The sequence below is a fragment of the Strongylocentrotus purpuratus genome, unplaced genomic scaffold (assembly GCF_000002235.5).
Source record: "Strongylocentrotus purpuratus isolate Spur 01 unplaced genomic scaffold, Spur_5.0 spur5_scaffold_3, whole genome shotgun sequence".
Lineage (NCBI taxonomy): Eukaryota > Metazoa > Echinodermata > Echinoidea > Camarodonta > Strongylocentrotidae > Strongylocentrotus > Strongylocentrotus purpuratus.
This window is the reverse complement of record NW_022145609.1, coordinates 35854727-35870963: the sequence shown is the minus strand read 5'-3', so window position 1 is coordinate 35870963 and position 16237 is coordinate 35854727. Positions and strand designations below refer to the sequence as shown.

General features: G+C 39.2%; 2 protein-coding genes across 2 annotated transcripts; both read left to right on the top strand.

The window, feature by feature from the left end:
- The first annotated feature begins 1211 nt into the window (after window positions 1–1211).
- Window positions 1212–10225, top strand: LOC105440427 (E3 ubiquitin-protein ligase MIB2-like). The gene is made up of 8 exons (XM_030995911.1): window positions 1212–1310; window positions 2629–2882; window positions 4164–4338; window positions 5090–5196; window positions 5407–5577; window positions 6319–6428; window positions 9566–9676; window positions 10199–10225. Exons 2-8 carry the CDS (start codon window positions 2648–2650, stop codon window positions 10223–10225), a joined length of 936 nt encoding a protein of 311 aa, XP_030851771.1. The 5' UTR covers window positions 1212–1310; window positions 2629–2647.
- On the top strand, window positions 10208–16216 carry LOC115928897 (E3 ubiquitin-protein ligase MIB2-like). The gene is made up of 4 exons (XM_030996966.1): window positions 10208–10289; window positions 10594–10753; window positions 13948–14051; window positions 16001–16216. The coding sequence occupies exons 1-4, from the start codon at window positions 10236–10238 to the stop codon at window positions 16145–16147; spliced, it is 465 nt and encodes a 154-aa protein (XP_030852826.1). The 5' UTR covers window positions 10208–10235; the 3' UTR covers window positions 16148–16216.
- The last annotated feature ends 21 nt before the right edge of the window (window positions 16217–16237 follow it).

Here is a 16237-nt window from a genome sequence, read left to right as displayed (position 1 = left end):
TTATTCAATAACAAAACGTTTCCTTTTCACTGAGGGAAAATATTAGCCGAGAAGGTAAAAACTACATTTGGTAAAATTGTGTTGACTGTTATTTTTTGTAATGATTGTAAACTATAAACAATTTAACATTATGTTGAGACGCACGTTTGTTTTTAATAAAAAAAAAAATTTAAACTGATTTGAATTGATAAGTAATTTTGTTAACATAACTTTCATGTCAGTTTACTATTAGTATGGTATACAAACTTTTTGTACATGACTTGTGTATAACAAAAAATATGACAATTATCACAGGATCCCACATTATAAGTATTCGTTGAAGCTTGTCAGACCAGTGTATTCTGAATACATAGTGTGCTTATGGTGCGTAAGAACAAAAAAAAAGCCATTGTATGATAGATATCAGTTTACACGGAAGCGTAAGCATTGCGTGGTGGCAATTTCTTCACAGTTGTTAGTGCGAAAGACTGGGGAATTCCCGTGAACACTTAACGCACTCAACACGTTCCAGACAGCTATTGAGAATTGGCTGTACTTGTATGTGCCAGGTTTTGAAGCCGCCGTTACTGATCAACAACAGACTTAATGGATGAAGTGATTTTATGAAGCCAGTGACGCAAAATTGGACAGAGAGGAGGAGGAAGCAAAGAACATGTAATTCATCCTTATTGTTCTTTATGATTAAACTTGTCTTTGATCCGGATATATTTCCTTATGAACATATTTATAAGAGAGTGAGATAGGAGAGGGGGGGGTGTGTTGGATAAGTATTTGTGTGTGGGTATGTTTATAATTTGATTGACTTTAAAGAAACTTTTTAAAAAAATATTTACTTGTGTATTATTTGTTTTATAAAATGGGTTGACAATCTTACTTAGCGAGGCCATAAGATGTCTCCCTCAAGCTTTATCCGCGGTTGTTATCACCAAAATGAACCCCATGCAGATGGTACCATGCAGATAGTAAAAAATAGTGCACGATCACGTGATCCATTTTCACGCTTCTCATTGGCTACATCCTTGATTGAACCCATTTTATAATGTATGATAAATAACACACGGACGCGTAAGCAGTGTACGATCGGAATTTATTGCCAGTTGGTATTGCGCAATACTGGGGAATCCCCGTGAACACTCTACACATTCAATACGCTGCAGACAGCTATTGAGAATTGGCTGTACTTGTATGCATGTATGTGTGCAAGGTTTAGAAGCCGCCATTACTGATCAACAACAGACGTATTGAAAGAAGTCATTTTATGAAGCCAGTGACGCAAAATTGGACAGAGAGGAGAAGGAAGCAAAGAACATGTAATTCATCCTTGTTTTATGTGATGTGTGTGATGGATTGTGTGATGGATTTAAAGAAACATGAAAGAGAGAGAGAGAGAGAGAGAGAGAGAGAGGGGAGAATTTTATATGCGCATGGGTGTGGGTGTATAGACAAGTGTGTTTACAATTTGCTTTTTTTGTTAATAGAAACATGGAAGAGAGAGAGAGAGAGAATGGTTATATGCGCCTGGGGTGTATGACTAGATAAGTGTGTGTGTGAGGTTGAGCGTGCGTGTGTGTATTATTTCCTGTATTTCAAAAAAGCACGAAAGAAACTAACTTGCATGTTAATTGTATGAATAGATCTTAATTGGATGAGTGAATGAGTGCCTATGTTCAATTTTCATTGAAATGTAAAATAAGATGTAACTTTTAAAAAGAAAATGCGGATAGGTTTTCCAATTTCAACTATTGGTTACTTTTAAAACAATTTTTTGTAATGAAATTTAAAGAAAAAGAAAAGGAGGAAGTTCTACATGAATTTCCGTTTATTTATTAGCCGATGAGAACAAAGTTTTGATGGATTCCAAATTCAATCTATACGCATTTATAGAGCCAGTAAGAAATGATGTGATCATTTTGAGTTTTATATATTTTCAGTCATAATGTATATTTGATCTTCTCCAGAACTAGAATGTTATTTATGGATAAACAAATTGTTAAGGCCTACAGAAGGACAAAGGAATGTGAAAATGACGTTTCTATGGTAAGAAGCCTCACTGGTACAGGGTACAACAGAATGGTGAACAAAGGTTAAAGAAGTATTGTACACGGTGAGAAACCTTATTCGCGGATTGTTAGTGAATAGTGGGCGTATAACTGAGTACAATAACAAGCGAACTGCCTTTACACTGCCTTGGCGAACGTCGGGTAAATGGCAAATAAAGTATACAATGGTATAAGGAGTAGATAAGTTAACAAGTGAACAATATGTAAAGTATTTTAAGAAATCATCATTATTCGATCTTAGCCAATGCTTGCTCTATAACGATGGATTATTTGTGACAATTATGGAGGTTTCCTTTTATCTTGTTAAAAACGATATGTTTTAACAGGATGAATTATAAACGAATATGATTATAAACCTTGAATAATCCTTGCTTTAAATGGCATGAAATTAAAAAGAGTGGATTTATCTGCAAACGTTGATAACTGCAAACCTCTCCGAACATGACATAGACTTCTACCCTCTCTTTATCTCACCCTCTCTCAATCTATATAGTACATGTTTCTATTTCTTTTAACATTCTTCCTTTATATCTATCTTATATGTTTCCCATTTCTGCCCTCTATTTAGCTGTTGAAGGTTAACACAAATGGAAACCCCTGTAAAACCAGGTTTCCGTGTCATCCGAGGGCCTGATTGGACTTACAAGAACCAAGATGGCGGAAAGGGATACGCAGGAACGGTTCTGAGACTACATGATGAACGTCAACCACATTTTCCAAAACTCTCGGTACTCGTTCAGTGGGACAATGGAGATAAAGGTCTCTACCGGGCTGGCTATGACCAGGGTTACGATCTCAGGATCATTGATACAGCTAATGCAGGTAGTTCCACATATGGTTACTAATACTTTTGTTAACCCAGGGAAGCCTCATCCGTTTCAATGCTGTTCTCCGTGAGGGCCCTGCAATTAGTATTAACCCAGCAATGGCAAGGTACCTATTTACACCTGGGTGGAGAGTGGCAAATATAGATTATTTTCTTACTAAAGAATGTTAGTGACAGGCAAAATCGAACCCTAGGAATAACAGTCAATTAAATTAGCTAATACATTAAAGGTAAAGACCAGTTATGGTCATGCGATAGCATTGTGAAAGAAACGTTGTGGAATCGATCAGAAAAGGTTGATCATCTAGCATCTAGCATCTGCAAGTTTCTGGAATCATCAAAATGATAAGCAATTTGGCCCATTCTTCGTAAAGTTACAAATACTATACACAGAAAGATGTATATGGGACTACCCTATATCTCTCACAGACCACGAGAGAAACAAATTTACCAAATATATGATTTAGTAGGCGGTTTACCGGCAAATTTTGTATCATCATGTATTAGTCAAAACATATTCTTTCACATGATTGGTAATGAGAGCTTCCATTTCATTTTTTGAAATTGGGGCGTTTCCAATACTGGTCTTTACCTTTAAATTACTAAACCACGAAACCTCGACAACTATTGATGTTTTGATATGGTTCGTACCTCTCTTTTATACATAAACTCATGCCCGTTACAATGTTCTTCTATGTTCTTCCTTTGACTTTTCCTCTTCTCTGTAATGCCGGATACAACTACTACAATTGCCAATATTCCATTTAAGATTTCACCCAACCAGGGTTCCGGCGTTTCATATGCTTGATAAAGGGAGCAAACAAACTTAATGTGTGGACTATAATTTTAATTAATTAGTAGCTGTATTACATTGATAATAATAGTGGCTACTTGTACAGGTCCACCTTTCGGTGCTCATGGCATTGTGACGATATTATGGACTTTTAGATTTGCACGTCGACATAGTGGACTGCTACGTGTCACGTCCTTTGAAGGTTTGAACGTCGACATAGTAGACTTACTTTTAAGGCACTGAGCAGGCACACGTATCAGTCCACTATGTCGACGTGCCAATAGAAAAGTCCCTAATATTGATGACGATGGCTTCTTGTATACCGCCTATGTCCGCTTCTAATGGGCGCTCATAGCCCTTGCTCTACATTGTCTCGCAAACTTAACGTTCTTGGTCAGTGTTACGATATGGTCAAATTAAGGTCAAATTGAGATTATTTTCCGTTAGATTTTGTTGACATTGGTATTTTTCCCCTTTGTATTAGTGTGTCATCCAAAGGTCTGGTGTGACGGATGCGACGTTGATGAGATTAGGGGGATGCGATGGAGATGCACCGAGTGCTACGCCTTTGACCTCTGTACCACTTGCTACATGAATGATGAACATGATCTCAGTCATATATTCATGAGAGTGCTGTCTTCAGACAAAACATCCATGGGGTATGCACTTGTATATTACACTCCACATGTACAGGTATATTGTGGGATTTGGGTGATGAAAGACCAAGAAATCGGCTATTACTGCGGGCAATTTAGGGAGAAATGGCATTTTGGTCATCATAATATATCAGGTTTTTGAAACAGTACAACATTACTCTTCCTGTTTGTACATCTCTTACTATATCAAGCTTGTCTTACACTGGAACGATCTTATCTAGTCCCACTTATCTACACTGAGTTTGTTTTCTCTGCGTGCCATATCTCCTAAAAGCGAAGTGTATTATACTTAATTTAACAGTCGTTAGTGTCGTTTAGAAATGGGATTGTTGTTGTTTTTTTACCCCATTCTAAAATCAGTTGAGTCCCAACAGCCAGGGGGTACATTGGTTTGATGAATTACATTTGAAATTACTTGTATTGTGTTTTGTTTAATGCCGATAAAAGAAAACCTCCTGGGGCAAGTAAACTCGAAACCATCATAAGTCTAAGTTCAAAGAATTTTCGTAGAAAATTCGTGTTAATTATTTAACACATATCAATGGGATTTCCACAAAGTTAGACTTATGACGGATTCATGAAACGGCCCCTACACACCAATAAGAATGTTTATTAAACATGTTTGAATCTTAGTTAGTGTCTTTGAAAATCAGACAATCGAAGTCAGACCCAAATCTACCAATATTCCGTTGCTACAAGTTGACACATACCAGTTTCCAGCGTTCAATATTGATTTTTTTTTTAATTGATGCAGTCCTAAGATGCTACCAAGATCATCATCTCCTCGTCTTGCTCTTAAAGGAAGCTTTGCTGGAGCAAAGGTTGTCAGACATCCCCAGTGGCACAAGAGACTTGAATCAGGTTCGTCTTGATATAGAGATGTTGGCAATGCACATGAACATGTAAAGTGGCTATCATAGTATTTAATAAAAAGGGTTCATCGCACATGTCTGTTACATATAACGAGATGAAATCTCCAAATAATTGCATTTGGCGACAGAAATGAAGAATAATCAAGAAATTCTCTATACAAATGATATCTATCAGAGCTCTTATTTTATTTCCTCCTAGATAAGCTACTCGGGACAGTAGTCAGACATGGACAGACACTTGAGGATAAAGTCAATGTACGAGCAGCGGTTGAGTTCTCTTTTGGGCGAGAGAGGGTAGACCTCAATAAAATCTCATGTACACTACCAGGGTCAGGAGGTTTTGTGTATGCTGGACACCTAGCAAATCTTGGTGAGAATAGCAATGTCTTAGAGTGCTTAGAGTTTAAAAATTAAGACAATTTATTTTATCTCGTATTTTTCCAAGTAGTTGTATATACGAGGTGCTCCACAAAGTCTGCAACACCTGGGATCTGCAATTTCGAAGACACCATTTCGAAGACACCACCTTCGAAGACACCATTGATTTCTGTTTTTTCCGAGTAAAATGACACCAAGATTATAAGTGTTTCGGTAAGACGTTTTGATTCTACAGATATTTTTGTGAGGCAATATTTTTTCAAACTTTGCTACTTTTACAACCGTCAAAATGCTTGCAGCCGTGCAAAATGTGCACATGACGGCTTCCCATACAACCAGCTGAGTTGAGAAACGCATTTCCGTCCCGTTAAAACAGCTGATTGTATGGCAAGCCGTGAAGAGGTCGCTGAAGTTGCAGATCGCAGGTATTCTTTCGGGGGTTACCCTGCCTACCAATAAATATTGATATCAGGAGAAAGAATATGTTCTTAAATCATGTAAATAGACCCGGAAAGATATGGTCATTTGTACAGTCATAAATATCCATATCATCATCATCATCATTGGAATTGAGATTGCTATTACCACTGTCGCTTATTGGGTTATGAAACATGTAAACAAAAGAAAAAATCAGAAGAAAAAAAATAGATGTTTTCCTTGAGACATGTAAAAGAAGAAAGAGCTAGGCTATATAGAACAGATTTGTTTACCCTTAGTTGTTCGCTTATCATAGGGGATCTGGAGCGAGTGAATGAAGGTGACAACGTCCTGGTAACTGCCACTCCTGCAGAATTGGAGGAACTCCACAAGCGCAGAGGATTGTGGAAGCCAGATATGACCAAAGTGAGTATAAGTCTATATTCACTAATATCTAATGCTTTCATCAAGTGTTGGAGAGATTTAGGTTCCTTTAGTCCTTCCAAACAACATCTTGAGGCTGCAATTTTTAGCTTTTGCCCCACAAAATTCTTTTTATTTCGAATATTTCAAAAAAATAATTCGTTCATGTTTTGCCATTCAAATAATGAGTGAACTTGATAGTAGAGAGGAAAATTTCTTTATAAATTCAGTAAATGTATATCCCACCGCTGCCCCTGTTAGTAAACTAAAGTCATACCTGTCTTAGCGCCCAATCTCTTGTAAATGCCACCTGTATATAGCGGCCATGTATTTTGTCACCCTAGAGAAAAAAAATATATTTCGTAGAACCTGTCTAGAAAGGTCACCTGTCTACAAAAGCCACTTTCTCTATTTCCCATGGGTGGCCTCAATAGACAAGTATGACTGTACATTGAATCGAGTTCGCAGAGAAACGTTTTTACATACTAGTGCTTCATGTGGGTATTTCTCATGGTGACATGTTAATGCTACATATGACTGAAGATTTAATCTCCAATCCAATCCAATCTACAGAGTAGTTGGTATAGCCGTGCAGTTACAAAGCGCTTCACAATTTGCTCTTCAACATAGTATGAGGACCATTTAAACAATAATAACAAAGACTTTTAAAATGTCACTAGAATATGTTTCGTAACTCGTTTGCAAGCAACAATTCTAATTTTACAATTTTCGGCCTACCTCGCAGCAACTAATATATGAAATTCGCCAGGTGCGGATCCAGAATTTCTTAGGGGGAGGCCCAAATTTGAAATTATGCGTGCCAAATATTGGTACGTAGTAGTGACCAGCAGTGACGTAATGGGGGGGGGGGGTTGGGTACAGGGAGGGGCGAGTTTTTCCCCTACCTCCACCGCGAAGCGCGGAACCTTCGACATTTCAATAAATTATTAAAGAAAGAAGGCGATTCATTGTACCGTTCCCAAAAATAATCCTCGTCTGAATAATGTTCCCCCCCCCCCTCCCGCGCAAAGCGCGGAAGCTTTTAAGTTTCATTAAATCGTCTAACTTCAGTTTTCCCCCTCCTGCGCGAAGCACGGAAGCTTTTACGTTTCATTAAATCATTAGAGAAAGAAGACGATTCGTTGTACCGTTATGACTTTTAATCCTCGTCTAAATTCAGTTTCCCCCTCCTGCGCAAAGCTTTTACGTTTCATTAAATCATCAGAGAAAAAGACGATTCGTTGTACCGCTCTCGAAAATAATCCTCGTCTGAATTTAGTTTCCCCCCTTCCGCGCAAAGCGCGGAAACTTTTACGTTTCATTAAATCATCAGAGAAAGAAGACGATTAGTTGTACCGTTCTCGACTCCTTGTCTAATCCTTGTCTGAATTAAGTTCCACCCCACCTTCCTGCGCGAAGCGCGGAAGCTTTCACGTTTTATTAAATTATTAGAGAAAGAAGACGATTCGCTGTACCGTTCTCGACTCTTAATTCTGTCTGAATTTCAAAAATCTTCTTTGTCTACTCCCTTTTCTTCCTACGTCCTCTTTCCTTTTCACTTCTCTCTTTTTTGGGGGGACCACCTCACCGTCACCCCCCCCCCCCCCCCTGGCTACGCGCCTGCGGTCAGATGAACATATGTTGATACCTTGTCCGCCCCCGGAAGCTCAGGGGTTTAAGGCAATAATTTTCGGTCAGATTAGCATTCAGACGTCCGCCTTAGGGCCCTAGGTGGGGTCCAGGGGGCAGAGCCCCGGAAGTTCAGGGGTTTAAGGCATTTAATTACGGTCAGATGACCGTTATTTTGATACCTAATTGTGACACTGGCAGGTCACTAATTGGCGTGGGGTTCAGAAAGCGGAGCCCCCGGAAGCTCAAGGGTTTTAGGCACTCAATTACGGTCAGATGAGTATCAAGGGGCACGCCTTAGGGATCTTGGTTGGGTCTAGGGGGCAGAGCCCCCGGAAGCTCAGGGGTTTAATTACGGTCAGATGAGCATTTTTTGATACCTTATTATTTTGTGACACTGGCAGGACAATATTTGGCGTGGGGTCCAGGGGGCAGAGCCCCCAGAAATCAGGGGTTTTAGTCCTTAAATTTCTGTCAGATGAGCATTTAAGTGCCCGCCTTAGGGTCCTAGGTGGAATCCCCATGCACCCCGCTCCACAGATTATTTACGGGATTAACCGCAACTGATCTCCCCTTCTTTTCTCCCGTTTCTTCTTCCTCTTTTTTGTTCCCTTTTAGCTCTCCTCTTTTCCTTTCCATTCCTTCTCTCTTTTTTTTAGCGGGGACGGGGGGGGAGCAAGGGCCTTTTGCCCCCCCCCCCCCCGATTCACAACTTGTTGGCGGGAAAATTGCAACTGATATCCCCCTTCTTTTCTTTTCTTCTTCCTCTTTTTTCCTTCCCTTTATCTCCTCTTCTCCTTTTTTTCTTTCCCTTTCCTTCCTTCTCTTTTATTTTTTGATTGGGGGGGTGAGGCAACAGCCTGGGAGGCAAGTCCTCCCCCCCCCCCCGATCTCCTTCTTCCCTCCTTTCTTTTCTTCTTCCTCCTCTTTTTTCCCTTTCTCTCCTCTTTCCCTTTCTCTTCTTTTCCTTCTCTCTCTCTCTCATTTTTTTTTGGGGGGGCGGGGGGGTGCCAAGGCCCGCTCGGCCCCCCCCCTGGATCCGCGCCTGCAATCCGTATTCTGACTATTGTAATACAATTATTCGTAACAAGTGAATTTAAAAATTTGTAACATGGCACTTAAAGTAGCTGTGCGAAGATTTTTTTGTTAAATTACTTCATTGTCATTATTGCAAACATGAAACTTTGATTGGACAATTTTATCAAAATTCAATGGTTGAAAACATTCGAAGTAATGATTATTATCAATTATGAAAACGCTTTAATACAGCCCCGACATAGCACCTGAAGAACTATCCGAACGCTGCTGAGATGATATTCGTTAAAAAGAACTTATTTCGAATTTTATATTCATGGTTATAAATATCTTTCTTTCTCTCTCACAAAATATATTATGTTCCCATTGCTGCCCTGTTGGAGAGACTACCCGACTTAAATGTAACTTTAAAAATAAAAATGCAGAAAATGGAATAGGCAAACATATTTACTATTACTTTCTCTGTCTATACACAGACGTTTCTCGAGAAGGGATATGTGCTTAAAAGGACGAATACTGGTGACTTCACAGTGACTTTCCATGACAGCCAAGAAACATTTAGAATGAATTCTGCAGCTCTAAGGAAGGTAAGCAGGCCTTGCTTATACCTAACTGACTATACAAATGCTTGTATCATATTTTTCTTGATAAATATGGCCTAATTATAAAGGTGTCGTGATACGGTGGTTCTGTAACCAAACAGATGACGGGTTTCGAATCCCCACCGCAGCATTAATTTCCTTTTGCAAGACATAAATCTCCATTTGCCACGCTCGACCCAAATGAGGTTACTTGGTATCTGGCAGGAATTCATTCCTTTCCTAGAAATGCTCAGGTACCATACCGGCAGCCATGTTAATTTAGCAGCTCCAGGAGTGTCAAGCCTGACAGACATGAGTGCTTAACAATAACCTACTATTATCATTAGTATTAGTATAATAATTATCATCATTACTTTTGCTGTTGTTGCAATTGTTGTTGTTGTTATTGTTATTAAATAATTACCAAATCTACGGGGACACATAATTATCAACAATTTTCTTGATATCATTAGTATCCTTACCATTTCCATTTCTACCCACCTGTTCATTTTAGATTCATCCATTAAGTATCGGTCAGCTTGTCCGGATAAGTGATGATATCGAGATGGTCAAAAGATTACAGTCTGGACATGGCGGATGGACGGCAGCTATGAAACAGGTGACTTCTGTCTATATAACTATTTTAGCTATAGAATACGGGTGCGCGAGGCGGGAGAGGGGAGCTGCTTTCTGCGAACCCCTCCCCTCGAGAACTAACAAGGTTCCTATATTCCGGCATCACAGATGCTCGTTTTTGTTATGCCATATCGAATCTATATTTTGTTATAACTCTCTCGCTTAGGTCGCAAACGAAGTTAATATACGGGCAATGATATCAGCCCACCATCCTTCTATTTACTTCCACATTACAAACAAAACAATTATGTAGCCCAATAATCATGATCATTATATTCCTGTTTTAGGCCATCGGTACAGTTGGAAAGGTGGTAGAGATTGACGGATCGGATATTCACGTCAAAATCAAGGGCAATCTCAAATTCGTTTTCAATTCTGTAAACCTGACTCCAGAACGGTTTCGTGCTCCTAAACCAGAATATGAAAATTTTGACGAAAATTTGCGTGGTAAGTTTTAAGTTTTAGGTCTTATAATAGTTTATTACATTTACGATTACACATTACAATTTGGTTTAATATCTACATCCAAAGAGGATGCAAACTTTAATATTATAAACAATTAATAGAAACATAAATGAAATTAATTAATGAATGAATAAATTTAAAAAATCATGAATCAATAATTGAAAGTTCTATTAATAGCACATTTCCTTGCAATTCACCCTTTGGTACACAGTAAAAACGCTGTTTAAAAAAGTGATGTTCACTTACAGTTGTACACTATCTTAAACAACAGTTGATCAAATTGTAAACAATGTTGCTCGACACAGAAGTAATTTTGTTAAACATTCGTTGTTTAAAATTTAATGACTGCTATATTTACTATACGAGAGCTTTTAGACAGTGTTGTTTACATATGACGTCATGTGCCTCGTGCCAGTTAAGTGCGTGTTGCTAAAGGCCCGGTCACACAGAGGGGACGCATGGGGGACGCACGGCCGGCGCATGGAAAATTTGCAATTTTGGCCAGTGCGTTGTCGTGCGCCCAACTTTTGTCGAAGCTATACAGCTAGCTGACACCAAATGCATAGCGCGCTGGACGCGTACAGGGCGTATACAGGGCGCACACAGGGCGCACACAGGGCGCACACAGAGCGCACATGAAAACAACTTCCACGAATGCACAGCGTGTTGCTAGCGCGCTGGACGAATGGTCCACGCATGCACCGCGTTCTACGACGCACGGCCAGCGCATTGGAAATCGGAAAAGAACGTGTGCCTAACTTTTGTCATAATTTTGGAAAAGCTAGCGAGCTGACACAAAATGCACGGCGTGTAGCTAGCGCGCTGTGCGTATACAGGGCGTGTGCTCCGCGTTTGTTTGGCGCTGGTCTAGCGCGCTCCACGCATGTCTGGCGCTGGTCTAGCGCGCTCCGGCGCATGTCTGGCGTGCCTTTGGCGTGTATATTCATGCGTCGAGCTCGGCGCACGTTTTTGAGCATGCTCAAAAAATCCCGACGCACACAGCGAATGACGACGCATGCATAGCGCTGGTCCAGCGTTGGTCCAGCGCGCTCGACGAACGAGTAACGAATGATGACGCACGCCTAGCGAACGACAACGCACTGGCCCAAATTGCAAATTTCCAATGCGCTGGCCGTGCGTTCCCCATGCGTCCTCCCTGTGTGACCGGGCCTTAAAGGCTTTATTTCACATTGTTATGTTTAGAAACAGGTTCCTTGAAACTAACATGCAATTGAAATTGACATGCCACTTAGAAATGCAGTGCAGCTGTTAAGGCACAGCTCATTGTTATTCATATTAGATGCATACACACAATGCAAGTGTATGCAAGGGTCTTTAATTGTTGACTACACAGATTGATACATATGTAAAAGCACATGGACATTGAGTCTGGATCAAACTACCAAAGCAACCACACGTGTTTCTGCAGGCTCCATCTTGTTTGTCTCTATACTTACATTTATTTAGCTTAATAGTTATTACTTTCCAACCCACAACACAACATCATGGCCGACCAAGCTACCGACGCGCTTCTAAGTGACTGGGGATTCAATGGCTTAATTGAAATCACTTTTCTATTAACCACTTTGAAGTTTTTAACTTATAGCGTAAGTTCACAGTTAAAATTTTCGGTATCTGTACGCAAATGTCAGAATATAGGTAGACTTAAAATCGTCGCGTCATGCAGTGCGGCACTGATCGCGCACTCGGTTATAACGTGTGCTAAATTCCTTGCCATAGAGATTGCATGCATTCCTATATATGCAGTTTATAGGTGCGTGCATGCGCGCTCATGCAAAATGGGCACTGTTTTGGCGCTAATTCATGAATTGCAGAATTACCCTAGTCTTCATATACCTATATAGAGACCCAAAAGTAGTGGTGCACTTATTCAGAGTATCAAACCCAAATTATACCCCATTATACAACCCTTTTGTTGTAAACAACCCCCACTGAACAACAGCTCCTTTTTAAACAACTTTCTTTAAACAACCCAGTTGGTTTAAACAACCCCAACTGAACAACAGCTCCATTTTAAACAACTTTCTTTAAGCAACCCAGTTGGTGTAAACAACCCCCACTGAACAACAGCTCCTTTTTAAACAACTTTCTTTAAACAACCCAGTTGGTGTAAACAACCCCCACTGAACAACAGCTCCGTTTTAAACAACTTTCTTTAAACAACCCAGTTGGTGTAAACAACCCCCACTGAACAACAGCTCCTTTTTAAACAACTTTCTTTAAACAACCCAGTTGGTGTAAACAACCTCCACTGAACAACAGCTCCGTTTTAAACAACCGTCTTTAAACAACACCGGTTGTTTAAATTGTGATTTTAAACAAGTTGTTCAAAATGTTGATCAACTAAGTGTTTAAACTTTAAACAACTCGAGTTGCTTAACACTTTAAACAACTCTTAGATCAGGTCACCCGTTAATCAAGAGTTGTTTAAACTTTTAAACAACTTGTTCACAAAAATTTTAACTGTGTATTATTTTTTAAAAAGGAATCAACATCACTTCCGGAAGCAATCGGATTTGCTTCATACTGTAGAAAATTAAATATAATTCATAGATCTTTAGATTAGATATTGTATGATCTGTATTTCCATTTAATAGAAACGGACTTGTGGACTTGTCTGCAAGCCTTGTGAATAGAAACTTCGTTCCATAGTTATGCACATTCCCCTATGTCTGAAACCGGTAAAATGTAGGGTTTAATAGAAAAGAGTCACGTCGCGTACTCCCACAACCTGAGAATCCGTGATTTACTGGCTCAACCTTACACCTCGAAAATTAGATTAGCGTTTTTCAACAAGTGCCACAACAACCTCAAGACATCTCTAGCGATGCCGCGAGAGAAATTCGTTAAACTATTTTTGCATCTATAATGAAATAAACCTCAATTTCGTGAATTTTTTTTATCAGAAACTGCTTTTTATTTTCAAACAGTAAGGTGCCATAATTAGTCAACGAGGTGCCCGAATATCTCTTTTGTTAGCGAGGTGCCCGAATATCGTCATATATCGCAATTTTTTTTAAATCACTGCCGTGACTATAAAAAGTATGGCAAATGCTTCATTAGATTGTATCTACGAAAGTACTCAAAACGTGAAACGTGATTATGCGAGCATTCGTTACAAGCTTTATATGACGTTGTTTTACCTTTGCCTCTAGGTCTCCCTCGGGCCATGCAGGATCCTCAATGGAGCATCATGATTCATGCAGAAGCAGGTGATATCAACAAGATGGAGCGTATCTTGGCTATACATCCAGAATGGGTAAGTAATAAGGGTCGGATCTAGAATTCTGTAAAGGGGGAGGGGGTACCAAAGAGAAAAAAAAGTCATCAAATGTTTGGGGTGTTCCTATATTTTCGAATTCTGTAACAACAAAAAAAAAGGGAGAAGAAAGAAGAAAGAAAGGTTAAACCAATTTTAAAAGGGAGCACATGTTCGGCTTATGTATACATATTAGTTATGCCACGTAGGTGTCAAAAGGAGGGGGTTAATGAGCTGGATCTTGGTTTCCTCATGCGATTTTAAATTTAAGAGTTTATAAAGCATTAATATCATAGATACACAGTTAAAATTTTTGTGAACAAGTTGTTTAAAAGTTTAAACAACTCTTGATTAACGGGTGACCTGATCTAAGAGTTGTTTAAAATGTTAAGCAACTCGAGTTGTTTAAAGTTTAAACACTTAGTTGATCAACATTTTGAACAACTTGTTTAAAATCACAATTTAAACAACTGGTGTTGTTTAAAGACGGTTGTTTAAAAAGGAGCTGTTGTTCAGTGGGGATTGTTTACACCAACTGGGTTGTTTAAAGAAAGTTGTTTAAAAGGAGCTGTTGTTCAGTGGGGATTGTTTACACCAACTGGGTTGTTTAAAGAAAGTTGTTTAAAAAGGAGCTGTTGTTCAGTGGGGGTTGTTTACACCAACTGGGTTGTTTAAAGAAAGTTGTTTAAAAAGGAGCTGTTGTTCAGTGGGAATTGTTTACACCAACTGGGTTGTTTAAAGAAAGTTGTTTAAAAAGGAGCTGTTGTTCAGTGGGGGTTGTTTACACCAACTGGGTTGTTTAAAGAAAGTTGTTTAAAAAGGAGCTGTTGTTCAGTGGGGGTTGTTTACAACAAAAGGGTTGTATAATGGGGTATAATTTGGGTTTGATACTCTGAATAAGTGCACCACTACTTCTGGGTCTCTATATAGTTATATGAAGACTACAAGACTACAATATGGTAGGGTAATTCTGCAATTCATGAATTAGCGCCAAAACAGTGCCCATTTTGCATGAGCGCGCATGCACGCACGTATAAACTGCATATATAGGGATACATGCAATCTATATGGCAAGGAATTTAGCACACGTTATAAACGAGTGCGCGATCAGTGCCGCACTGCATGACGCGACGATTTTAAGTCTACCTTTATTCTGACATTTGCGTACAGATACTGAAAATTGTAACTGTGAACTTACGCTATAAGTTAAAAACTTCAAATTGGTTAATAGAAAAGTGATTTCAATTAAGACATTGAATCCCCAGTCACTTAGAAGCGCGTCGGTAGCTTGGTCGGCCATGATGTGTGTTGTGTTGTGGGTTGGAAAGTAAAAACTATTAAGCTAAATAAATGTAAGTATAGAGACAAACAATATGGAGCCTGCAGAAACACGTGTGGTTGCTTTGGTAGTTTAATCCAGACTCAATGTCCATGTGCTTTTACATATGTATCAATCTGTGTAGTCAACAGAAGACCCTTGCATATACTTGCATTGTGTGTATGCATCTAATATGAATAACAATGAGCTGTGCCTGAACAGCAGCACTGCATTTCTAAGTGGCATGTTAATTTCAATTGCATGTTAGTTTCAAGGAACCTGTTTCTAAACATAACAATGTGAAATAAAGCTTTTAGCCAGCGCGCACTTTACTGGCACGAGACACATGACGTCATATGTAAACAACACTGTCTAAAAGCTCTCGTATAGTAAATATAGCAGTCATTAAATTTTAAACAACGAATGTTTAACAAAATTACTTTCGTTTCGAGCAACATTGTTTACAATTTGTTCAACTGTTGTTTAAGATAGTGTACAACTGTAAGTGAACATCACTTTTTTAAACAGCGTTTTTACTGTGTACAGCAAATCCTATCGTACATGGGAGTTGAGGAAAAGCTGTCCGTGAAAAGATTATTAATAGTAGTTTTCTCTGTCTCTTTGCATCTAGATTCATTATGAGGCAGTGCCGGGCATAACACTGTTAGGGTGCAGTGCAGCTAAAGGAGATGTACGCATGATGAAGTTCCTCGTTGGTAAAGGGGCCTTTATTGAGAACGACCACAAAGCCCCACTTTACCAGTCGACACTTGCGTAAGAAATTCCAAGAAAAAATAGTATTTTTGTAAACCTAATGATAATTTGTGTTGCCTACCTGTTATGCTTTAAGATAAACTCCAGTTCTGGT

What these genes read in the sequence shown, in the direction of transcription:
- LOC105440427 (XM_030995911.1), top strand. Translation starts at nt 2,648, where the DNA reads ATGGAAACCCCTGTAAAACCAGGTTTCCGTGTCATCCGAGGGCCTGAT. An exon ending in TGGACACCTAGCAAATCTTG is followed by an intron (nt 5,578 to 6,318) that starts GTGAGAATAGCA and finishes CGCTTATCATAG; the next exon opens with GGGATCTGGAGCGAGTGAAT. An exon ending in ATTCTGCAGCTCTAAGGAAG is followed by an intron (nt 9,677 to 10,198) that starts GTAAGCAGGCCT and finishes TCATCCATTAAG; the next exon opens with TATCGGTCAGCTTGTCCGGA.
- LOC115928897 (XM_030996966.1), top strand. Translation starts at nt 10,236, where the DNA reads ATGGTCAAAAGATTACAGTCTGGACATGGCGGATGGACGGCAGCTATG. An exon ending in GGACGGCAGCTATGAAACAG is followed by an intron (nt 10,290 to 10,593) that starts GTGACTTCTGTC and finishes TTCCTGTTTTAG; the next exon opens with GCCATCGGTACAGTTGGAAA. An exon ending in TGGCTATACATCCAGAATGG is followed by an intron (nt 14,052 to 16,000) that starts GTAAGTAATAAG and finishes CTTTGCATCTAG; the next exon opens with ATTCATTATGAGGCAGTGCC.